Source organism: Bos indicus, chromosome 5 (assembly GCF_029378745.1).
Source record: "Bos indicus isolate NIAB-ARS_2022 breed Sahiwal x Tharparkar chromosome 5, NIAB-ARS_B.indTharparkar_mat_pri_1.0, whole genome shotgun sequence".
Taxonomy (NCBI): Eukaryota; Metazoa; Chordata; class Mammalia; order Artiodactyla; family Bovidae; genus Bos; species Bos indicus.
The window spans coordinates 74482709-74507025 of NC_091764.1; the positions used below are offsets into that span (position 1 = coordinate 74482709).

Here is a 24317-nt window from a genome sequence, read left to right on the forward strand (position 1 = left end):
CTGAGCATAAACTGGTTAAAGTTAATCTTCCTGAGCAGCAGTCACCTGGGGGTACTCGTGATGGATTCACCTGGGGTTATGGGTGGACTGTGTCCAACCGCCCCAATCATATGTTGAAGCCATAGCCTCACCCCCACCTCAATGAGTCTATTTGAAGATAAGGTCTTTAAGGTGGAAATTACAGTGAAATGAGGTCATAAGTGTGGGGCCCAAATCCAAGATGATTTGTGCCCTTATTTGAAGAGGAAGAGATACCAGCTCACTACTCTCTCTGTCTATCCTGCAGCATGAAGGGTTGTTAATTTTTTTTCTTTTTCCTGTTTTAGTAAGAGTGAAAGGAACCCAGGTCTCATATGGAGGGATCCCAGAGCACTAAATCTGTTTGTTTATTGATTGGGGTGTGGGTGGGTACGGGAAATGACAGAGAACTTGGTTATCTGCAGAGGTGTTTGAGGTCAGTAGAGCCAGGACCTGCCTGAGGTATCAGACCTGGTTCAGTTCAGTTGAATTCAGGTCAGTTGCTCAGTCATGTCTGACTCTTTGCGACCCCATGAATCACAGCCTGCCAGGCCTCCCTGTCCAAAGCCAACTCCCGGAGTTCACTCAAACTCATGTCCATTGACTCGGTGATGCCATCCAGCCATCTCGTTCTCTGTCATCCCCTTCTCCTTCTGCCCCCAATCCCTCCCAGCATCAGGGTCTTTTCCAATGAGTCCGCTCTTTGCGTGAGGTGGCCAAAGTATTGGAGTTTCAGCTTTAACATCAGTCCTTCCAATGAACACCCAGGACTGATCTCCTTTAGGATGGACTGGCTGGACCTCCGTGCAGTCCAAGGGACTCCCAAGAGTCTTCTCCAACACCATACTTCAAAAGCATCAATTCTTCAGCACTCAGCTTTCTTCACAGACCTGGTAAGCACATGCTTATATATGACATCCCTGGGTGGGTGTGGTGACACAGCTTGGAGGGAGAGGTGATTCTGGGGGAGGGGGAGTTTTGCACCTGGATCTAACACAGTCTAGGTAGAGGGGACAGTTCCACACTCAGCAGGACCTACTGTGTGGCCCAGGCCACAGAGCACATTACATTTCATCCTCATAACAATATAGGGAAATATTCTTCTCATTTTACAGGTGAGGTCAGATAACTGTGCTCCAGATCACACAAAGGGGAGGCGACAAAGGCCAAACTGGGGTTCAGTTCAGGGTCCACTGATCCTTGCAGAGCAGCTGGGCAGGTGGCAGAGAGAGAGTTGGAAGAAATAGCCTCTGTGGTGATGCCCCAGGTATGGGAGCACGAGGAGGCTCGGACCAAGAGAGAGGGCAGGAGAAGCTTCAGGGATGCTGCGGGACCTCCGCTCCCTGCCCTGTCTGGTCTTGGGGCCTCCCTCTGCTGTCCCCTCTGGCTGTGGGCTGTTCTGGCCTCACTTCTGAGTCATGAGCTGGGATCTGAGGGACTGGGAGGGAGAAACCAAGCACCTTGGCATGGCTCCCAGAGAAGAGGGCCAGAAAGGAGGCTAGGGACAGACCCCAGGGTTGGGGAAGTCCCCTTGGCCTCCATGGGACACGAGGATGCTTATCTATTCCCTTCTGATTCTTGATTCTTCTCTAGGTTAATTCAGATAGTTGGCAGCATCTCAGTTCTGGGTCGTAAGTAGGAACCACCTAAACAAGCGACAGCTGACTACCTGAGCAGTCCCGGAGGTCTTTTGGGTTCATGGCAGTAGCAGGATCTCAGAGATCTCCTTTCAGCTCCTTGTCTGCGTCAGGCTAGAAGGAGGTGTGGCTTCACCCTTGGGAAGGAAAAACAGACTGCAGGCTCCATCATAAGTGAGCAGTGACTGCAGGGAGCAGCGAGGGGTTTGGTCTCCAGCGGCTTCCACTAGGACAGCCACCAGTGCCACCATGGACTTAGCCCAGCGTGCTTCTCTGTCCCCTGGGCTCTGCTGGCCACTAGTTAAGGAAAGTTACTCATCCTCCCACTGCTCTCTCCACCCTGAGTTAGAGTCCTGCTCTCCTGTTGGGGCACAAGGAGAAGGTAATCAGACAGGAGACAGCCATCTGCGAAGTTATAGGGGCAATAAAACCAGACACAGAAGAACAGATAGGAGGGGATACTCTGGAAATTACGTGAGGGAACACTTGTGTGTACTAACTGGTAATAACTAATATTGATTCATTGTCTATGACATGCAGGCTCCTGAAACTCACCTAAAATTAGGTCAGCCCAAGTTTTCATGCTGGTTCCAGAGCCTGGTCTTTCCGATCTACATCCCACATTTGTGATGACTATGCCCTATGCCTTTTTTAATATAAAAATATTTATTCGTAGACATGTTTATTAACAAATGAGTGTTTTCATTCTAAAATGATGTCTTGCTCCCTGTGCTCCAGTCTCTGCTTTAATAAATTTCCTGATGCTGCAGCTCCCACAGCCCAAGCCCTCCTAGCTTCTGCAACAGCCTTTATCCTACAAGGGCCTGAAGTCCCTCCGACCCTACCCAATCCCTGAAGTTCTGCCCTGGGTGGCTGAGGACCCCTGATGGTGCCCAGTCCTCTCTGCTGTCATCCCCTGACTGTTGAACTTTTAGGCTGTTTCTAATTATTTATGTAAATAATAGTGCAAAGAACATCTTTCTTGTAGAAAAGTTTGCCTTCATTTGATAATATTTCTTTAAGCTATTTCTGGAAGTAAAATGACTGAGTCTGAGGGTATCAATACGTAAAAATTTTTCATACCTAGAGCCACACTGTTATGCAAAGAAACTACCAATCTATATTTAGACTCATGATATAGGAGAGTGCCATCCCTTCAATCTTGTCAGTTCTCAGTTGTCTTTTTTTTTTTTTTTTTTTAAGCAGATCTTTATATTGAGAGATTTTCTTTTGGTTCTGGTTGTAAATATCATGTGCTTGGAGGTAAAGAAAGAAAGCAAATGTTGATTATGTTTAATCCTTTTTTAGAAGGCAAAAGAGCATTTATCAACTACCCCTCCTGAGACCTGACTGAAATGATAAAGATCATTATTGATATAGCAACAGCTATTGATGAGAGCCTCAGGTGTTTCTGATTTTGCTCTACACTTCAGTTGCTCTAAGATTTTATAAATTATAACGTATATTATTCCAATAACCCTGAGGTGTGTACTATTGTATCCCTGTTTGAAGATAAGGAAACTGAAGCATAGATGTTATGTGTTTCGCCCAAGGTCAGAAATCTTGTTCATGGTAGACTGGGATCCGATTCACTCTATGGGCTCAAGATGCCATACCTGGCCTCTCCTCAGTTCAGTTCAGTCCTTCAGTCCTGTCTGACTCTTTGCAACCCCATGGACTGCAGCATTCCAGGCTTCCATGTTCATCACTAACTTCCAGAGCTTGCTCAAACTCATGCCCATTGAGTCGGTGATACCATCCAACCATCTCATCCTCTGTTGTCCCCTTCTCCCCCCTCCTTCAATCTTTCCTAGCATCAGGGTCTTTTCCAATGAGTCAGTTCTTTGCATCAGGTAGTCAAAGTATTAGAGCTTCAGCTTCAGCATAAGTTCTTCCAATAAATATTCAGGACTGATTTCCTTTAGGATTGACTGGTGTGAACTCCTTGCAGTCCAAGGGACTCTCAAGAGTCTTCTCCAGCACCATCGTTTGAAAGAATCAATTCTTCAGTGCTCAGCCTTCTTTATGGTCCAACACTCCCAGCCATACATGACTACTGGAAAAACCATAGCTTTGACCCGACGGACCTTTGTTGGCAAAGTAATGTCTCTGCCTTTTAATATGCTGTCTATGTTGGTCATAGCTTTTCTTCCAAGAAGCAAACATCTTTTAATTTCATGGGTGCAGTCACCATCTGCAGTGATTTTGGAGCCCAGGAAAATAAAGTCTGTCACCGTTTCCATTGTTTCCCCATCTATTTGCCATGAAGTGATGAGGCCAGATGCCATGATCTTAGTTTTTTGAACATTGAGTTTTAAGCCAGTTTTTCACTCTCCTCTTTGACTTTGATCAAGAGGTTCTTTAGTTCTTCTTTGCTTTCAGCCATAAGGGTGGTGTTATCTGCATATCTAAGGTTATTGATATTTCTCCCAGTAATCTTGATTCCATCTTGTACTTCATCCAGCCTGGCATTTCTCATGATGTACTCTCCATATAAGTTAAATAAGCAGGGTGACAATATGTAGCCTTGATGTACTCCTTTCCCAGTTTGGAACCAGTCTGTTGTTCCACGTCCAGATCTAGCTGTTGCTTCCTGACCTGCATACAGATTTCTCAGGAGGCAGGTCAGGTGGTTTGGTATTCCCATCTCTTGAAGAATTTTCCAGTTTGTTGTGATCCACACAGGCAAAGGCTTTAGTGTAGTCAATGAAGCAGAAGTAGATGTTTTCTGGAATTCTCTTGCTTTTTCTATGATCCAGTGAATGTTGTCAGTTTGCTCTCTGGTTCCTCTGCCTTTTCTAAATCCAGCTTGAACATCCGGATTTTCTCTGTTCACATACTGTTGAGGCCTAGCTTGGAGAATTTTGAGCATTACCTTGCTGGTGTGTGAGATGAGTGTAATTGTGTGGTAGTTTGAACAGTCTTTGACATTGCCTTTCTTTCTGATTGGAATGAAAACTGACCTTTTCCAATCCTGTAGCCACTGCTGAACTTTCCAAATTTGCTGGCATACTGAGTGCAGCACTTTGACAGCATCATCTTTTAGGATTTGAAATAGCTCAGCTGGAATTCCATCACCTCCACTAGCTTTGTTTCTAGTGATGCTTCCTAAGGCCCACTTGACTTCACATTCCAAGATGTCTGGCTCCAGGTGAGTGACCACACCATTGTGGACATCTGGGTCATTAAGAACTTTTTTGTATAGTTCTTCTGTGTGTTCTAGGCCAAAGGACCAGAGCACCCCCAAAATCCCCTTCCTTCTCGGGTATCCAGTCACATCTCAGGAGTCCACATCCTGAGCTGAGCCCACCTGAGCAGGTGTCACCCTCCCTCTGCACTGTTTAGGGGCCCCGGGGGATGGGAGGAAGCCCTCAGACACACCTGCCTCCATATCCAGGCTCTGCCCCTGCTTAACCTGCTGCCTCAGACCCTGACCTCACCTCTCTGAGCTTCCATTTCCCTTCTTCTGTCAATTAGTGGCAATCATCCTTTTCTCAGACATGCATCCTGAGGATGGGGAGTTAGGCGGAGTCTTAACCCCCTGCTTACCCAGGAGTCTTCCTCTGCCTGAGTGTGAACAAGATCCAGTTGTTCTCAGCTCTGCAGATGCAGTCACCAGCTGTGCATCTCTTCAATAAACCGCACACACCCTCTGGGCCCAGATATACACCAGGAAGCAAAAGGGAAAGTGAAAGCCCTCATGTCTGAGTCATTCAGGCCTGCCCACCTACAGGGCCCCACCCTGGGCTATTGCCCCCTCCCTGTTGACCCCTTAGAAAAACAAGCTCAGCTCTGACAAGCCAGGTCCTTCTTGGCTCAGCACATCCTACCCTGGATCTGTGAAGGAAGACCTGCCACCAACAGAGCGTGAGGCCCTTGGCAAATCACTCTCCCACCCTGTGGGCTTCTTCCCAGCCCCTCCCTCTCTCCCCCTTTCCCATGTGATACCTGCCTGACTTGCTGATGTTGCTCTGGCCAATGGGGTAAAGGTTGCTGTCCAGGTCTTTGATCTAGAAGAGGAGAGCTGGATGCTTACCCCATACCACACCCCACTCCCCGCAGCAGTACCCACCACTGAGCTCTGGAGCAAGGCCAAGGCTGGGCGAGGAGCCTGGAGTCAGGGTCAGTCCTGCTTCACTATGAGCAGGCTTTTCCAGATACAGGGAAACAGGACCTGGGGGTATAGTGGAGAAGGGGTTGGGAAGGGAACAAGTTGTGGTCAGCAAAGGGGAAGTAATGAGTTAGACTTGCAGACAAACACAGAACCTCAGCCCTGAAAGAATCTTACATCTGGGTGTCTCTGCCCACGTGCACTTCTACTAAAGGTCACAGTGGACATCAGGGTTCAGGCAGCTTTACCGTAGGTAAATAGAGAAAAGCTTTTCTAATTTTTTATGTTTAACAGGTAATGTAAGTCAAGAGTGGGTTTAGCAGCCTTCGGAGACAGAGGAGCTAAGCAGCAGAGGCTGAGCATGGTGCAGCCACAGGCAGGAGAGCTGGCTGGGACTACACGTGGTTTGGAAGCAGGGCTGTGACAGAACAAGTCTCTTATCACCGATTGTCACTGACAGGGAGATGGGGCCCAGCCCAGCTCATCACTCATCTGAGTGTAAACACTTGGAAGATATTCTGTGCAAGCAACACAACTTGCTGAAAAGAAGCAGCTTTAGTGTAAATACTGACCTCTGCAACTTAGAACAACACTGCTCAGTTAGGTTTAAGCCCCAGGAACAAGCCAACAGGAGGCTGTGTGCAGCTGGTGTGAAGGCGGCTCTGTGAATTGCAAGGTACCTTTGAGACATGGGAGCAGCAGCTTAAAACCACCCAGTGCCAGGGCCTGCAGAGAAACTAGAAACCACACCAGAGGCCCTGCTGGGAGGGACTCGGGTCCTGGGTGGTGGGCACGTGAGTGTGGCACAGACCCCTGCCAGTCTCTCCCCACATGGGACAGGACAGCAGGTGGCGACAGACAGCCACGTGACCTGGGCTCCGGGAAGGCAGGTACACTGGCCCGGACCCAGGACAGCTGTGCTACAGAAACACCACGTGCTTGCTTCACTTCCTCCTGGGACAGGACACCCTGTGTCCTCCCGACCAGTCAGCTCAACCTGGATGCAGGAAAGAGGCTGGAAGCACACAGAGGCCCCTCCCCGGACAGTCCTTCCCAGGCAGGGGACGTGGCCACGTTTCTGGACCCGGGGCCCAGCTTCCTCCTGTTCTCCGTGGGGGTGATACCACCTGCTCTCAGAGGTGCAGTGAGGATCCGATGAGGATCCAGGTGACAGTGCTGTCACCGCGATGGCCCAGCCCAGGCTCCACAGGAGTGAATTTCCCTGCAGGAAAGAGGAACAGGGAGTGGGATCCCAGTGAAGACTGGTATCAGGGGAGCAATATTCCTGGAGGTCGGGTCCCTACTGCACCTCCCTGTTGCCTGCACATGTATAACATACATGCAGAGTACTGAGAAAGGGGCTCAACAGAGCAGGAGAAGCACTGGTATCGCGCTGGGGCCCTTCACCCCTGACATCCCTGCGACATGCACCAGGTGGAGGGGATTCGTGTTTGTCTCCAGCTGGGGAAGTGAGTGGTGCACCTACTGTCGTGCGTGGGGTGCTTGGACCCAGAACAGCGTGAGGAGAGTCATGTCTGTTGGTCTGGGCAGAGGGCACACGTGCATCTAGGAAGCACTCCATCTGGAGCCTCTTGACCTGAGACTTTATCCCCAGGGTTCAGGGTCCCTGTTACCCATTCATCTTCCTCATCCTTCAGCCTGACCTACTGGTCCAAAAACATAGTCCCTGGACCCAAGCTATTTTGTGTCCTGAGAATTTGACACTGGGATTCCTGGTGTCTGGACCTAAGGCCCCTGCTGGCAGGGGCCTCAGGGGACAGACCGTGAGCTCCTGCAGGGGGACCTGTCCTGCTTCCTGTACTTCCTGAACTGTGCGAGTTTGGGGGTTTCTTTCCTTTCTCTGACCTGCCCTGCTTCCCCCAGCACCCTCTTCTGTGCTCACTTAGTCAGACTCAGTTTCTGTTGCTCAGAACCACAGGGATCTCACCTGACACAGGGGTCACTGTGGAATTGCATCCACCACACACTGAGCTCAGTGGGGTCCAGCTCTAAGGGTTCAGGGAGACATGGGGGTGGACACTGAATGGTTCTGTATCCAGTGCCTGAAACCCTGCCCAGAAGTCTGTGCAGGATGGGAATTCTCCAGGAACTGATGAAGAAATGAACTCCTATTTCTGAAGGTCAGGCAGGCGATGGCCATGACTGCTGATGGTTCGATCCCTGAGTTGACCCTTCTCCAGATCCCCTGGAGAAGGAAATGGCAACCCACTCCAGTATTCTTGCATGGAAAATCCCATGGATGGGAGAGGCTGGCAGGCTACAGTCCATAGGGTCACAAAGAATCAGACATGACTGAGCGACTTCACTTTGCTTTTTTTCTTGCTGACATCTTCAGGAAGGAATGGAAGGGCCAGTTGAAGCCTCAGGGAAACACGGGCTGAGAGGGAGCCTGAGGCACTGAGGAAAGTCTTCCAAGGAAGGTTTGGACAAAAGTGCAGAGAGGGCTCTGCAGCACGTGGGGAGGGTCTTAGGAGACGTGCTGGGACCATTTCCAGGTCCTGGGTCTCTGGCTTCCTGCCCTGGGCTCCAGGCATTGGAGCCAGTTAGGTGCTCACATGCTCCACACATGGAAACAGAGAGTTGGTGCCCTGTGGAGCAGGCCCGTGGGGGTGAGAGCCAAACCCTGATGCTCCCCTTTCCTCCCTGGAGAGAAGGAGACTGAGGCATCCCATGAAGGCTCCTCAGAAGGTCCTGGCAGGTGCAATCCCAGATGGGTGACCATGTCAGAACATGGCCTTGGATGGACTTTCCCTCCGTCCCTGCTCCCATCTCCCAGCCCCTCAGTCCTACCCCTAGGGATGGAGTGAACCTGGCTTCCAGCTCTGCCCTCAGGGGCCCCCAGGCTCTTGCATGCTGCTTTGGTCTACAGTTAAGTTTGGCATCTGTGCTCAGAGTCATGGGCAGCCAGAGAAAAGCTGGAGGCAGGTACTGCAAAGGTCAATATACTTAAGGGTCATTCTAGCCCTGTGTGGGGAGTAGATGAGTGGGGCAGGGCAGTACCCAAGGTAAATACAGAAAGGCCGTTCTGGAAGCTCCTGCAGAAGTCCTGGTAAAACATGAAGGCAGTCTGGTTGAGGCATGTGTTGTCTCTCTCTCCCCTCTGTTTATGGCTGACCCTCTCTCATACCTGCACACAAGCCCTCTGCTCTCAATCACCCTTGGGTGCCCCGTGTCCATCCTGGTCCCCAGGGCTAGAGGAGGAGCATGCCCAAGCTCAGATCAAGTCAGATGACACGGGTATCCCCAGGCATCCCACGGGGCCTGTGGGGATCCAGGGTCTGAGGGAAACGATTAGATGGGAGCCCAGCAGGCAGGCAGGAGGAGCCATGGAGGATGTGCTCCCTGAGATCGGGGTGACAGCCTCCTGGGGAAGGAGGTCAAGCATCTGGAGCCCAGCTGAGCCCCTCAGTCAATGCAAGGAAGCCTCAGTGAATCAGCTCATATTTATTGAACCAGAGTCTCGAGAACATGAGGTGCAGAGAACCAGAACCACCTGAAATATCTTATCCAGCCTCACCTCCAGCTGAAGAAGAAACCGAGGGTCAGAGAGTCATGTCTGTTGGCCCCAGGCTGTTTCATCTCCTGACACACCGAAAAGTTCCTTGACCTGTTTCTGCCTCCTTGTTTCATCCTTCTTTCTTTCTTTTAATCAACCTCTGTTCCTCCTCCACATTTGGATTTTCATGGAAACGTCACTGGTCTCTCGGTGCACTCTGGACCCAAAGAGCTCCTGGCAACGTGTCAGATGTTCCATCCACAGTGTTGTCACACCACTGCTGCCACCAACATCATCACCACCATCGTCATCAAGAAGCCACTGCCTGAAGATCTACACAGACAATTCTTCTTGAAGACGTACAGATGGCCAGCAGGTACGTGAAAACATACTCAACATCACTAATTATTAGAGAAATGAGAATCAAACTACAATAATTTATCTCCCCTACAGTGATCACAGGGGCCATCACCTACATCTACAATGCTCTGAGGCTGTGGAGAAAAGGGAACCCTCCTACACTGTTGCTGGGAATGTAAATTGGTGCAGCCACTATCGAAGGCCATATGGAGTTTTCTTAAACAACTAAAAATAGAGCTACCATATGATTTAGCAATCTCACTTCTGGGCATATTTCTACAAAAAAATTAAAGCTCTAATTTGAAAAGATACACATACCCTGATGTTCATAGCAGTACTATTCATAACGGCCAAGACACGATATTAACCTAAATGTCTGTTGACAGATTAATGAGTAAAGCAAATGTGGTATATGTATACATACCATGGAATCCTACTCAGCCATAAAGAAGAATGAAATAATATTATATGTAGCAATAAATATGGATCTACAGATTATCATACTGAGTGAAGTAAGTCAGACAAATATGTGATATTAACTTATATGTAGAATCCAGAAAATAATATAAATGACAAAATGAATAGAAACAGACTCATAGACATAGAAAACAAACTTTTTACCAAAGTTTTAGGGGGATAGGTAAATTAGGAGATGGGATTAGCAGATACACACCAATAAACAAGGGACTGCCTACTGTAGTAGCAAAGGAACAGTATTCAATATCTTGTAATAAACTATAATGTAAAAGAATAAAAACGAATATAGATACACACATGCTCAGACGTTCTGCTGTGTCTGACTCTTTGCAACCCCATGGACTGTAACATGCCAGGCTCCACTGTCTGGGATTTCCCAGACAAGAATATTGGAGTGGGGTGTCATTTCAACCTCCAGGGAATCCCTACCCAGGAATCAAACCTGTGTCTCTTGCTTAGCAGACACATTCTTTACCACTAGCGCCACCTGGGAAGCCCAGATAAATACATAGATACCTGTATAATTGAAGCACTTTGCTGTATAACTGAAATTAACAGAATATTGTAAATCAATTATCCTTCAATAAAACAAACAAACGAAAGAAGTCACTCCCTAAGTAAGACACATCAGCTAGGGCCAAAGGTGAGTTGATGTTGGAGGAGAGGTCTAGAGACCACCACCAGGGGAAGACTCTTCCTGCTGGGACATCACAGCCTGTGGAGGGCGATAGAGGAGCCCCTGCTACTTCTGGATCCCAACAATCCTAACTGACCTTCTCCCATTTCCAACCCGTTCTATACCTGGCCTCTCATTGCTAGTTCGCCTGCCTCTCCTTTTATTCTGCCTCCAGTGTCCTCTTTAGTCCAAAGTGGTTTCTGATGGGAGGGGAGTTTGGGGGAGAATGGGTACATGAATATGAATGGCTGAGTCCCTTTGCTGTTCATCTGAAACTATCACAACATTGTTAATCGGCTATACTCCAATACAAAATAAAACGTTCTTAGTATGAAAAAAAGTGCTTTCTCCCCGCCTCTCATTCTCTGGTCCCCTCTCCTCCCTTAATCTAGGCTCCAGGCCCCTTCCTTCTCTCTCCTCATCTATCACCTACATCCATCCCTTCCCTGCTGTGCTCAACTAATGCCAAATTCCTAACACCCAGCTTCATTAATGTGGTCTCCAGCTCTTCCCTCTACAAGGTACCTCTGCACTTTAGCCTCTCCCCTGGACCCCACACTGCTCTGGGGGTGGCTGAATCAGGTCCTCCTGCAGACGCTCATAGATCTGGGTGAGCTCCTCCAGCTTCCTCTCCAGCTCCCTGGCCCGCTGCCACAGGTTTTCAGCTGATGCTGCCTTTGCACCGTCATGCAGGTGCTTTGAATCCTTCACCAGGAAGCCCACATCCACCAGGAGGAAGACCCCTGAAGTGGCCAAACCCACGATCTGGCCTCCTTTGGTAACTGTAAAAGCTGGGGCTTTGAAACCTGCCTCTTTCTTTTGGATGGATGGGGATGATAATATCATAAGGCCCATCAAGATGTTTGCTGCAGAGTCAGAAATGGCTTTGCCTGTCTGCATGTCATGGATGTGCATTTCAATGCATTGTACAGCTTTTGTGACTTTCTCTGTTGTGGGGTTGCTCTTGAGTATCTCTAGGAGAACCTTCCATTTTTTGATGAGAGTTGACATCATGCGACTGGCTATAGTTTCTACTGATGACCTCTTCATATGTTCCAGGATACTGGTGGACACACTGGTCACAGTACCTACTGCTCCCAGCCCTGTCACAGTGGCCAAGAGCACCACACTGGACCCCATTGTCATGAGTGCCAGAGCCAGGCCAACGATGGTCAGAATACCAGACACAGCACCGGTGCTGTGGGCCATCACATTGGAGATGGTACATCCCTTATGGACCTTCTCAGCCTTGTCTGCGAGCTCACGGAACTTGCTTATGCACTCCTCCAGCTGCCGTTTCACCCGAGGAAACTGATTCAGAAACCTCCTCCTGTCCAGCTGCTCTTTGGAGAGTCTTTCTTGGTCCTCTTCAACCAAGGCTCGTTTCAATTCGTTCAGATATTTATGTAGTTCATCCACATCTTCCCTGTAACAATGAAGATCAAGGGATTAGAAAGGCAGTTTGCTTGTCTGTAAAATAGGCTCCATAATATCTATTCTGCATAAATACAGATATGTTACTATAAATCATTAGAAAAGAATTTTATAAATGTAAACTTTTCTCTTTCAACCTTAAACACGTTTCATACTTTATAGATGCTCCATCTTGAAATAGCTAGACTTGGAATAGGTAGACGAAAGTCATCTTCGGATACTGGCAACTTAAGAGAGGTATTTGAGAGAATTCCCAGGTGGTCCAGAGGTTTCAACTCTGCATTCCTGCTGTCGGCCTTGACTCAATCCCTGGTTGGGGAATGAGGATCCCACAGGCCATATGGCTCAGCCACAGAAAAAGTATGTGGTAAAGACGTCTCACAGATGTGTCAACACCTTCACTTTGAAAGAGTTTTTGGAGCGGGAACTCCACAGATAATCAAAGACAAGTAGGACTGGAGGAGAAAACCTTCATTCAAGGGCCTCAGTGTGTAGTGAGAAGTCTCCCTGCCCTTTGCCCTTGGCTACTGGGAAGTGGTCCCTAAGCCCCTAGAATTCTGGCTGATAGGAGTGTCCTTGCCTGCCTGGGTCTTTGGCCATTGGTCAGTCTGAGAAGGTGACAAGTGACCCAGGGTCACTGGGTCCCATGGTATCAGTTCTGCCATCTGGTAGAGCTGGACACTAGGGCACAAGTCTGACTTCCAGGAGGGGCTGGAGATGACAGGTCAGGGTAATTTGGCTTGTAAGCAAGTGAGTGTCCCTGATAGGCAGTACTCCGTGCATCTTATCACATACCGAATCCAGGTCAGTAACGTGTCCTGAGGATAATGGAAGCTTCGTATGTGAAACTTGTCCAGACTTTGCCCTTTGGCTGGTGGGAACTTTTATCCTTCCCTGTAGTAAACTGTAGGAGAAGGCGATGGCACCCCACTCCAGTACTCTTGCCTGGAAAATCACATGGATGGAGGAGCCTGGTAGGCTGCAGTCCATTGGGTCGCGAAGAGTCAGACATGACTGAGCGACTTCCCTTTCACTTTTCACTTTCATGCATTGGAGAAGGAAATGGCAACCCACTCCTGTGTTCTTGCTTGGAGAATCCCAGGGATGGAGGAGCCTGGTGGGCTGCCGTCTATGAGGTCACACAGAGTTGGACATGACTGAAGTGACCTAGCAGCAGCAGCAGTAGTAAACTGTACCTGGGATCATGAAGCTTTCAGTGAGTCCTGTCCATTCTATAGGGAATTCTTAAACCTGAGAGTTGTTTGGGGGATCCCCTAAATTTGCCATTGAAGTCAAAGTAAGGGCAGTCCAGGGCTTTGTGCTTATGGGCCTTTGTCCCTTATGGGCCAGCAGGATCCTGCAGGGTTCGTACAGCTCCTAACATCAGGAATAAAAAGACTGTAGGCAGAAACCCAGGACACAAATGGTGGTGTCAGGATTTTCCCACTTGTCCCAAAGGAAATTCTGCTTGGTTCTCCTCACCAGAAAGAAGACCCTTGACCCTGTCTCTTCCCAACAACTTTTTAAATGTTACTATTGATTGAGTACGTACTCTGTGTCAGTCATTATGGGAAGCACTTTACATGCATGATCTCAGTGTCCTCACAGTAAAAATGAAAAGATGAAGAAACTAAAGCAGAGAGTAGTTCAGTAACTTGTCCAAGGTCACATAACCTGCGCCTTCCTTGCAGGTTTCATCTCTTCTGAACCCACGATCATTCACTGTCAGCAAATGACATGGAGGAAACACTCCTGATGGGATCATGAGAAGGAACATCCTTGACCCCAACAGTAGGGTCCTGCCTGGAGGAGGCGTTACTCCAGGAGGAAGCTAGCCTGGTGCTGGGGGACGTGGGTGACCTTTCTGGTGCACCTGTGCCGGTTACCTGGACAAACTGGCCTCAGCCTTAATTCTCTCCAGGAATTCATTCAGCAGGAGTAGCAGTTCCTCTCTGCTCAGTATGTTCCAGAGACACTGAACGACCTCCTCAAAAAAGGTCTCAATATCTAGATGAAAGAAAAGGGAATAAGTTTAGAAGAATATTTGGTGAGACATAAATGTTATTGAGTATAAAATAGTTAAAATTGATCTTGCTGAGCAGCAATCACCTGAGGAGCTCTTGGTGAGGTCACCTAGGGTTATGGATGGACTGTCCCCCCTCTCCCCCCCCAATTTGTGTTGAAGAGTTAACCCCCAGGTGACCTTTCTGAAGATAGAGATTGTAAGGAGGTTAGGTGAAATGAGGTCCTACGTAGGATTCCCAGGTAAATTGAGGTCATAGATGGGATTCCCAGGGAGTTCTAGTGGTAAAGAACCTGCCCGCCAATGCGGGAGATATAAGAGAGCCAGGTTTGATCCCTGAGTCAGGAAGATCCCTTGAAGGAGGGCATGGCAAGCCACTCCAATATTCTTGTTTGGAGAATCCCATGGATAGAGGAGGCTGGCAGGCTGCGGTTCATGCAGTTGCAAAGAGTTGGACATGACTGAGCAACTGAACACACACACACAAAGAGAAGAAACAGCAAGTGTGATTTGTTAGTTATCACTTCCAGAATAGACAGGCAGCACCCTATAAATGAATGCTTTCATGTTTGGGCAGTGAAACAATTGCATACTTACATTAAATGGGATAAAGTAATGACTACAAATAGCCTCAGATCACTACAGGGTAAGATTAGTCCTCAATGAGTTATCAAAATCCCTGAGTGATTTCACAGATCTGGAGGTTATGGAATTGTAGGTAAGATTGCTGGCCAGGCTATATATGTTTGTGTGGGCTGGGACTTGATATCAAATGTGTTTCTTGATAAATCTGCACAAAGAAGCATTATCCTTATTTCACAGAAGAGAAACTCAGACAGGACAATGGACAGCCCAAGGCCACAGAGCTGAAAGCTATGAGGTTGAATCCAAGGTCAAGATTCAATCCAAGGTCAAATGTCAAGTCAGACATTTCTTGGACAAGACTTTGAATCCTCCTTCCATTTAAAACTCCTGTGATTTGTCCATTCTACTCTACAGCACACAAGGGGAATTCTTTGCAACTCATTATTGGTGGTGAGCATGCAGTAGCATATATAGAAGTAGAAATATAATGTTGTACACACGAAACTTAGAAAACATTACAAACTCATGTTACCTAATTTTAAAAAAGACTTTAGGACCACATGCCATTGAGCAAAACTACCATGTGAGAGGATTCCTGCTTCTGACCACAGACTCTAGGATGGGCAGGGGAGGGGATCCACCAGGTGGAGGAGGGGTGGAGCCAGATGTGATCCTCATCACTCCTCCCCTCCAGGTGGGAGATGGCAAAGGCCAGACAGGTTCAGAGCAGGGTCCACTGACCCTTGCAGAGAAGCTGGGCTGGTGGCTGGGAAAAGCCGGAGGACACAGCTTCTATAGTGATGCCCCAGCGTCTGGGAGCAGGAGGAGGCTTGGGCCAAGGGAGAGAGCAGGAGAAGTCCAATGATGCTGGAGGACCTCCTCTCCCAGGCCTGCCTGGCCTTGGGGACTGCCATCTGTGGTCCATGCTCAGTGTGTGCTCTCCTGGCCACTGTACTGAGTCACTTGCTTGGTGGTGGGAGAGGCAGGAAGTCAGCACCTTGGTCATGGCTCCCTGAGGAGAGGGCCAGGAAGGAGGCCGTGGGCAGACCCCAGGGTGAGGGGAATCTCCTGGTCTCTCTTGGAAGCTCAAGGATGTTTATCTATCCTCTTCATGGTTCTTGATTTCTCTGTAGTTTAACTCAGCCTGGAAACACATCCCTCAATTCTGGGTCACAGGTAGGAACCTTCCAGAGAAGAGAGAGCTGACTACCTGAGCAGTGCCTGAAGTTTTCTGAGCTCATGGTGGCAGCAGGTGTTCCCAGAGATCTCCCTGCAACTCCTTGTCTGCGTCAGGCTAGAAGGAGGTGTGGCTTCACCCTTGGGGAAAAGAAAACAGACTGTGGGCTAGATCACCAGTGAGCAGCGGCTTCAGGGAGCAGTGAGGGGGAGGCCTCTGGTGGGTTCCCCTGGGATGGCCACCAGTGCCACCAGGGACTTAAGCCTCTGCGTTTCCCTGTCCCCTGGGCTCTGCTGGCTGTTAGTTAAGAAAAGTCACTCACCTCCTACAGCTCCTTCCAAGCTGAGTCAGATCCTGGTCTCCTGTTGGGGCACAGGGAGAAGGTAGTCAGACAGGAGACAGCCATCTGTGAAGTTATAGGAGCAGTAAAACCAGAGATGAAGAGCACATAGAAACGAGCATAGAAAGGAATACTCTGGGAATTATGTGAGGTCGGGACACCTGTGTCACTAATTGGTAATAACTACTATTGATTCAGTGTCTATGATGTGCAGGCTCCTGAACTCACCTAAACATGGGTCAGCCCAAGACTTCATGCTGGTGCCAGAGTCTGGACTAGAACCCAAGTCTTTCTGATTCAAATAGCAGGTTAATGATAACTATGCTGTACTCTCAACAATATTCAAAAATGCTTACCTGGGGATATATGTTAATTGGTAAATGACTCTTTTTATTCCAAAATGATGTCTTGCTCCCTGTGCCTGAATCTCTGCCTTGATAAAGTTTCTGGTGCTGCAGCTCCCACAGCCCATATCCTCCTGCCTTCTGCAGGAGCCTTTCTCCCACAAGCCCCCTCCCTGCAGGCCTGCCCTGGGCAGCTGAGGACCTGGATGGTGCCCAGTCCTCTCTGCTGTCCTCCCCTGACTGTGGCACTTTGGGGTGTTTCTAATTGTTTGTGTAAATAATAGTGTAAAGAACACACTTCTTGTATGAAACTTTGCCTGTACTTGAGACCATGTCCTTAAGCTGTTTCTGGAAGTAGAATGATTTGGTCAGGGCTCTAAACATTTTAAATGTTTTCATACCTAGAGTCGCTCTGTTGTGCCAAAAAATTGCACCAATTTATTACAGTTATATTCATATATGAGGGTGTCAATTCTTTTAATCTTGCCAATTCTCAGAAGTCTCTACTTCAAAACAGATCCTTATTGAGAGACATATTTTTAATTCTGTTTGGGATTAAATTGTCTTGGTAGATGATGGAAGAAAGCAAATGTTGATTACATTCAGCAGTATTGTAAGAAGACAAAAGTGCATTTATCAGCTCCTCCTCCTGAGACCTGACTGAAATGATAGGAAACATGCTTACAGTTGTAATAATGGCTACTGATAGGAGGCATCTCTGTGCTTGTGGTCTTTGTTCTGTACTGATAGTTGATCTAAGACTTTACCGAATATAATTTGGATCATTCCAGTAACCCTTGAGATATGTACACCTACTCCTCTCCTTTTTTCATAGATGTTATGTTATTTGCCCAAGGTCAGAAATCTTGTCCATGACAGACTAGGTTTCAACCCACTTACTGGGCTCAAGAGCCCATACCTCGCCTCTCGGTGCTCTGCTGCTAATATAAAGCCAGGAATGTGGGCAACAGGAGCCCAGAGTCTTCAGCAATAGTTTGAAGACTGAGTGGATGAAGAAGTGACTGCTGAATAAAGAGGAGTGGAGGAAAGAAATGGAGAGAAGGTGTACAGGCTAGAGGAATGCTTACTTAGAGCAAAATGAGAGTGACACAGAAGGAGAAAGCAGGGGATAGTCCCAGCATCCCGCATCCCATCACATATTCACCCAACTCCACACCAGACGGAGGAAAATCTTAATTCAGAGACTCCAGAAAAAATATTTCTGTATTCTGGAATTTAGGGGTCCTCAGGCAAGCACTCTACAGGGCAGCTTACCAGTCAACTCTACTCCCTCTTAAATATGAATGGGTCATCCAGGATTAGATACATGGAAACGATCACAATGTGGAAAAGATGACTTAGACAAACAGATGAGAAATGACACCAGGAGAGATGGATGGACAATTCTGAAGGAAGAAAATAATTTTTAAAACTTGAACTCAGGTCGTTAAGTCAATTAGAAAGGATTTTTATTCATAAAATGAGATACACTGAGAAGTGGGAAAAAATGAAACAGACAATAAAAATCTTGGGAATTAATAAGTGTTTACCAAGTAAGTCTAAAGAAAGATTGGAAAAGAAGGTCAAAAAAAGCTTCCAGAAATTTTTTTAAATGACAGAAGAAATGAAGCTAAATGGCGAATAGAAACGTTGCTATTCACAGTCGTTCCTGAGCAAGTTACTTGAGAGTGAGCTGCAGAGGGAAAGAAAAGATGTGTGTGTGTGATGATGATGCAAAGGATAACCAAGAGAAAGAAAGATTCCTGAATGTGATCCAGGAATCAGGAACATCAACCCAGAGAGAAGGGAATCCAAGGATCACAGCTGGGCACACGGCAGATCTAGAGAGAAACCAGTTCAGAATGGGGTAAAAAGTCCAGAGTCTGTGGGGACAGGGGACTCGGTATCATATGAGGCACAGGTGCAAAGAAATGGAGGAAATTTGAAGACAGACAGTGCACGGGGTGAAAACAAAGGCAATTCCAAACATCAGGAAAAACTGAAGCTGTGCCAAAATGTATGTGCAAATACATAGTATTAATACAAGTTACTCAAGAGAAAATATTTAAAACATCACAAAAATGTAAATTCTCTTCTTTGACTTTTAACTTTTAGAACAAGACATTTAAATATGAGATCTTAATTTATTTGCTGTCAATCAATATAAACATTAAATCACACTTCTAGAAGTTGGGAACTGAAGCACAGAAGGGAGAAAGAGAAAGTCTCATTTTACAAAGTGGGGAATCAAGAAACACCAGTTGAACCTGAGCGCCTAAGAAACAATGGCACAAATAAAGTGCATATAACCACAAAGTTTTCTAACAGAAGATGTAAGATTAGTGATATAATGATATTAGGAGAAGATAGGGACGGATATAAGAAAAAGTATAAGAATAACTGAAATCATTATCTTCCCTGGTAAGAAGTAAGTTAATAGTATCAAACTTTTTAAATTAGGAAAAGAAAAATATGATACTTAATGTTTATTAGCTATCCTGGTTGACGACTTCCCACTCTGCACCAGGCAGCATTCTAAGTGCTTCTCAAGCATTTACTTATTTTTACTTCTCTCAATGACCCTGTAAGTAAGGATGTTATCTAAGGATGTTGCTTAATTACCTAAAGAAAAAGCAAACAACTGAAAGTGCTTTTTACTACGAGGTGTGCAGAATCCTCTGTATAAACTGATTTTTTTTAAACATATGCATTTAGCATTTTGGATTTTTTTAATTTTATAAAAGCAGAAGTCACTTCATAGTAGTTAGTAACCCATAAGAATGGGTTGATTTCTGGCACCACCACATAAAAGTGGTGGAAGCAATTGGATTAAGAGACAATAAGAAGTAAGCTGACACCCGATGTGACAACTGTCAGTGTAGGAGACATGTTTGTGATGATGAAGCCAAGCTCTCTAGGAAAAAGAGGGATGATAATACACGTAAACCAGGACAACCACAGTGACCTGTGGCCTTAAACAGAGCCATCATCTGGCAGCACATTGCCCACAAACATGTGCACCCATGGGCTTCTGTCTACTCAAAGGAAGCAAGACTCCTTGAAGGGGAGGTCAGTTCCACAGGTCGGCATCTATATCCACAGGTTGGCAACTATATACCCCCAAAGGCAAAGATTCTCTTGGAAACGTTCAGAGCAGCATTTAGAAGGGGCACCCACATGAAATGAGCTTCCCTGGTGGCTCAGATGGTAAAGAATCTGCTTGCAATGTGAGAGACCTGGGTTCGAGCCCTGGGAAGATCCCCTGGAGAAGGAATGGCTACCCACTCCAGTATTCCGATCTAGAGAATTCCATGGACAGAGGAGCCAGGCTCCTCTGACAGGCCATGGGATCACAAAGAGTCAGACCCGACTGAGCAACTTTAATGTAACTCACATACAATAATGCTGCTGACGATGGAAAGTGAATACTATGATCATGTTTCATTGGGCCAAGTTGAGTCTGAGAAAGGCCATGAGTTCATAACAATTCAATGAGAAGAGTTTATATCAAGTGTGGCTAAGAAGGGAGACATAAAACTTACAAAAGGTAGCTATGCTGCAAAGAGGAGTAAGTGTAGTGGGAAATATTTCACTGTTAATTGAATTTAATAATAAGAGGTGTCTTAAAATCAATGGATATATTCCCTTCTGTCTATTTATGTGACCATTATAAAGGACTGAGAAGGAAAGAATACCCCTGACATCCTAAGGCTGGCCTGGTATCACAATAGGGTGATGCTCTTCTCCCGTTAGATGTAAAGGCTCTCACAGAATTCCAGCCTCACACAGGGTCACCCTGAGAGCAGGAACAAAGGAGACAGCAAACACCCATCACTGTGCCCCCATCAACACCACACCCCCTCCCTTGGGTGAGAAGCATGACTGCTCCTTCTTTACCAGTCACACCTTTATGCTCACTCTGGTCTCCCCTCTCCATAGATGAGTTACCGAGACCCCCACTGATAGAAGTGCCCCTCATTTTCTGTATCACCTAATCTAGAGTGGACCCATTTCCTTAGTGAGTGAGTGAAAGTCTCTCAGTCATGTTCAACTCTTTGCAACCCCATGGACTGTAGAATCCATGGCATTCTCTAGGCCAGAGTACTGCAGTGGGTAGCCTTTCCCTTCTCCAGGGGATCTTTCCGACCCAGGAATCAAACTGGGGTCTCCTGCATTGCAGGCAGATTCTTTACCAACTGAGCTATCACGGAAGCTCCCATTTCCTTAGAGCCTCCCCCAAATCCCCTCACCTGAGCTCCCATCCTAGAATCTTTCTATCACCTTCTTTCTGTGATGCCTGGGGTTGTCCCTCAGGAAGAGTAACTTGTTCACTAGGGAGTGTGCCTGTTGGTGGAGGCTGGAGGCACTGATTGTGTGATGGGAGAAAATTCGCACAGGCAGGTCTACCTTGAAGCAGGTGGGAGAAGGGAGCTGGCTGGTCCCGCTCCACCCTCTCTGCCTGGAAGCTGCATGACCCAGGAGCCAGGGCAGCCAAATGACATCATGAAACACGAGGACCAAGAGCCAAGGCAGAGAGAAGAGGAGGGCTTGGGCAGAAAGGGCTGGATCCTGGGTGATGCCAAAACTTTGTGAACGCATCTGAACCCTCGACCTCATCCTTCCATCCTTCCGTCCCATTCTTGGCCTGGTCCTGACCCTTGTCTGGGGCCTCAGATGGGTGTGGATGCTGATAGTGCTTCCTCTGCTGGATTCCTATCCAGGCTTCCTCCTTTGTTAGCCTCTGATTGGTCCCTTTCTGGAAAGGCTGTTGGTGGGAGAGGGGAGGATCCTGGAGAAGCCTGGCCCTGCCCAGCTGCATGGCCAGTCATGCATCCCTTCCCTCCTTGTGAGCAGACAGATTCTCCCCAACCATCTCCCTCCTGTGCCTGCAGTCACCCTCCCTGGGAAGGGAAAGGGGCATTAAGAAAGTCCCTGGCCGAGCACCCACACCCTCCCGACTGCCCCAGCTCCTGTGTTCCTCACACTATCTGTCTCCACAGGGCCTGCTGCACGAGACTGGCACCTCACTTGGCACAGGCTGCCCCTCTCCACGACATGTGCTTCCCCACTGGCCTCACCGTGTGATGGGTTACTTGTCCCTGGAGGCTCAGCTCCAAGCCTCCCTCTGCCACCTTCCCCCAGATGCTTTCCAGCTCCTCTTGAAGGCCATACTTTCCTGGTCGTGGTCCCTTTTTGCTCAGTTTCTCCAGGTCTGAGAACCCTCCCACATCATCAGGGGCCCTGTCTCTTCTCTGCTGCTCCTCCTGTCCAGGGCTTCTGGGCATCCTCTGCCCTCCTGGGCACAGCCGGTTCAAAATATGAGGGGTAGGACCCCTTATGGGGAAATGAAACAAGCAGCCTCTCGGTGACACAGCACAACCCCAGTTCCCTCTGTTAAAATGAGAAAGGGGGGGGAGGGGAGAAGGGGATAAAGAGGAAGAGAATGGAGAAGAAACTAAAGATCCTAATCAATCAATCTTTCAAAAGGATCCAATGTGCACCAGAGAGAAAAAACTGAAGGGACTGAAAGAAGCATTAAAAATAACATTGATTTGAGAAAGCCTTTCTAAATGCGCACGTTCCACAAGATATAATGGAAATTCTGACCTACTGAACTCTTGGAAATGAAAATTGCCAAGGATCCCATAAACCAGGTCAGAAAAAACATCTGCACCCACAGAGAAAAATGGAAATCAGCTTTTAAAAACTTAGTAAGAGAATAGAACAAACAATTCCCCAGGAGGTAGCTTGCCCAGGGTCACACAGCTCTCTGTGGGCAGAGAGGAGGCCAAGACCAGGCGTTTGGACATGGGTACAAGGGCAGGGTGGGAATGTGGTTTTAATACCCCAACGTTTCTAGGGTTGTCTCTGCCGGTAAAAAACATAGATCTAAGCTTATGCCCCTCCTGTTATACTGATGTCTGTAGAGTTTGGCTTTTTATCTTAACATTGCAACACCCGGATGTATGTGGACCTTGTGCAGTGAGCCCTTCTCACTTCTTCCAGCAGCGCCACCTTCCCCACACAGGACCTCCCATCACCCTCATCCTGAGCAGAGGGCCTGGCAAACACAGGAAGCCAACGCCCTTCGACTCCCCACTTGGTTTCCTGTCTGTTTCCAAGGCTCAGTGTCCCCAGGGCCTGGCACTGAGCCTGGCTCTCAGAGGTAGGGTTTTTCAACAAACCTTGATTCCTTGTAACTGAAAAAAATCCTCTTTCCCCCATCAGCCCCAGCCTAGCACCCTGGGGACAGCTTTAAGGTGGCCAGGCCATAGGAGGGGAGGCTCTGACTCCCCTGTCCTCCTCTACCCTCTCTGCTTCCTCCAATTTCCCAAAGTACTAAGCACACCCAACACTCACCTTCCTTCTAGGGTTGCTGCTCATGTCTCAAGAGTCCACATCCTGAGCTGAGCCCACCTGAGCTGCTGTGGCCCTCCCTCTGCTCTGTTTAGGGGCCCTCGGCTGGGAGGAAGCCTTCAGACACACCTGCCTCCACATCCAGGCTCAGCCCCTGCTTAACCTGCTGCCTCGGCCATGACCTCACCTCTCTATGCTTCCAGTTCCCATCTTCTGTCAACTAGTGACATATTCCTTTCTCAGATATTCATCTTGAGGATGGGGAGATGGGCAGGGTCCCTCCCCTCGGCTTACCCAGGGGTTTTCCTCTGGCTGAGTGTGAACAAGATCCAGACGTTCTCAGCTGTGCAGAGGCAGCTGCCAGCTGTGCATCTCTGCAATGACCACACACACCCTCTGTGCCTAGATATACTCTGGGAAGCAAAAGTGAAAGCAAAACCCTCACTTCTGAGTGGTTCAAGTCAAACAAACACCCTGCCCACCAGGCCCCGCCCTGGGACTATTTCCACCTCCAGCTGACCGGCTTAGAGAAAGAAGCCCAGTCCTGACATTCCACATCCTTCTTGACACAGTCCACTCCGTCTCAGGCTCCGTGAAGGAAGACCTGCCACCAACACACCGTGAGTCCCTTGGCAAATCACTCCCCACTCACTCCCCCATTCCATCTTCTCACCCCTCCAACCCCACACTCACCAGCCTGCCTGCCTCGTTCACCTTCGTGCCACCAGCATGAGGTGCAGTCCTAGAACAGACCAGCTGCTCAGTGCACACTGGTCACACTCTACTCCTGAGGGCCACGTCCAGGTGGCTTCTAGGATTCACTCACACTTCTAGGTTCTTCTTCCAGGGACACCTGCTGCATCCAACCAGGAGAAATGCTTTCTGCAAAGCCCAAATCTGGCATCACCTCCTCTAAGAAGCCCTCCGTGACCTCGCCTTAGAGTCCACTGTTTCCTGTTCTCCTCCCATGGTATCTAGAAGAGAGGCCTAAGGCCACCCCTCAGCCAGTCTGTCCATGCGCTTCCCCCCATCCCTTTTGATCAGATCCCTCTAGGCTTAGCCCTGCTGGCAGGGACAGAACTAGTGCATTTAGTCCACATGAGGAGGGCTGGCCTTGGTGGTCACTGCCATAATGTGGATGCAGAAGTTTGTGGGAAGGGCTGAGAGCACACTGCCTTTTTCTATCTCGGCTTATCTCCACCTGACAACAGATTTTTTTCTCTCCAAATGGAGAACTTTTATCAGAAAACCAGTGTCCTGG

The 24317-nt window shown here is 48.1% G+C and overlaps 1 protein-coding gene across 3 annotated transcripts; it reads right to left on the reverse strand.

Annotated features, from left to right (window-relative positions):
• Positions 1-362: 362 nt before the first annotated feature.
• Positions 363-23594, reverse strand: LOC109559507 (apolipoprotein L3-like). Of its 3 annotated transcripts, XR_011566696.1 has the most exons (12): positions 23577-23594; positions 23351-23469; positions 16338-16377; positions 16049-16155; positions 14117-14237; positions 11322-12222; positions 6894-6988; positions 6339-6428; positions 5604-5665; positions 5205-5307; positions 1688-1792; positions 363-908 (listed from the first exon to the last, which is right to left on the reverse strand). XR_011566696.1 is itself a non-coding variant. In XM_019961305.2 (5 exons), exons 3-5 carry the CDS (start codon positions 16077-16079, stop codon positions 11331-11333), a joined length of 1044 nt encoding a protein of 347 aa, XP_019816864.2. In that variant the 5' UTR covers positions 16080-16155; positions 16338-16377; positions 23351-23486; the 3' UTR covers positions 9217-11330. The 3 variants fall into 3 exon arrangements, 2 of the variants coding, with proteins under 2 accessions (XP_019816864.2, XP_070645816.1); XM_019961305.2 differs by lacking the exons at positions 363-908; positions 1688-1792; positions 5205-5307; ... (2 more) ...; positions 6894-6988; positions 23577-23594 and having other exon boundaries at positions 9217-12222; positions 23351-23486; XM_070789715.1 differs by lacking the exons at positions 363-908; positions 1688-1792; positions 5205-5307; ... (2 more) ...; positions 6894-6988; positions 23577-23594 and having other exon boundaries at positions 9217-12222; positions 16338-16421; positions 23351-23467.
• Positions 23595-24317: the final 723 nt, after the last annotated feature.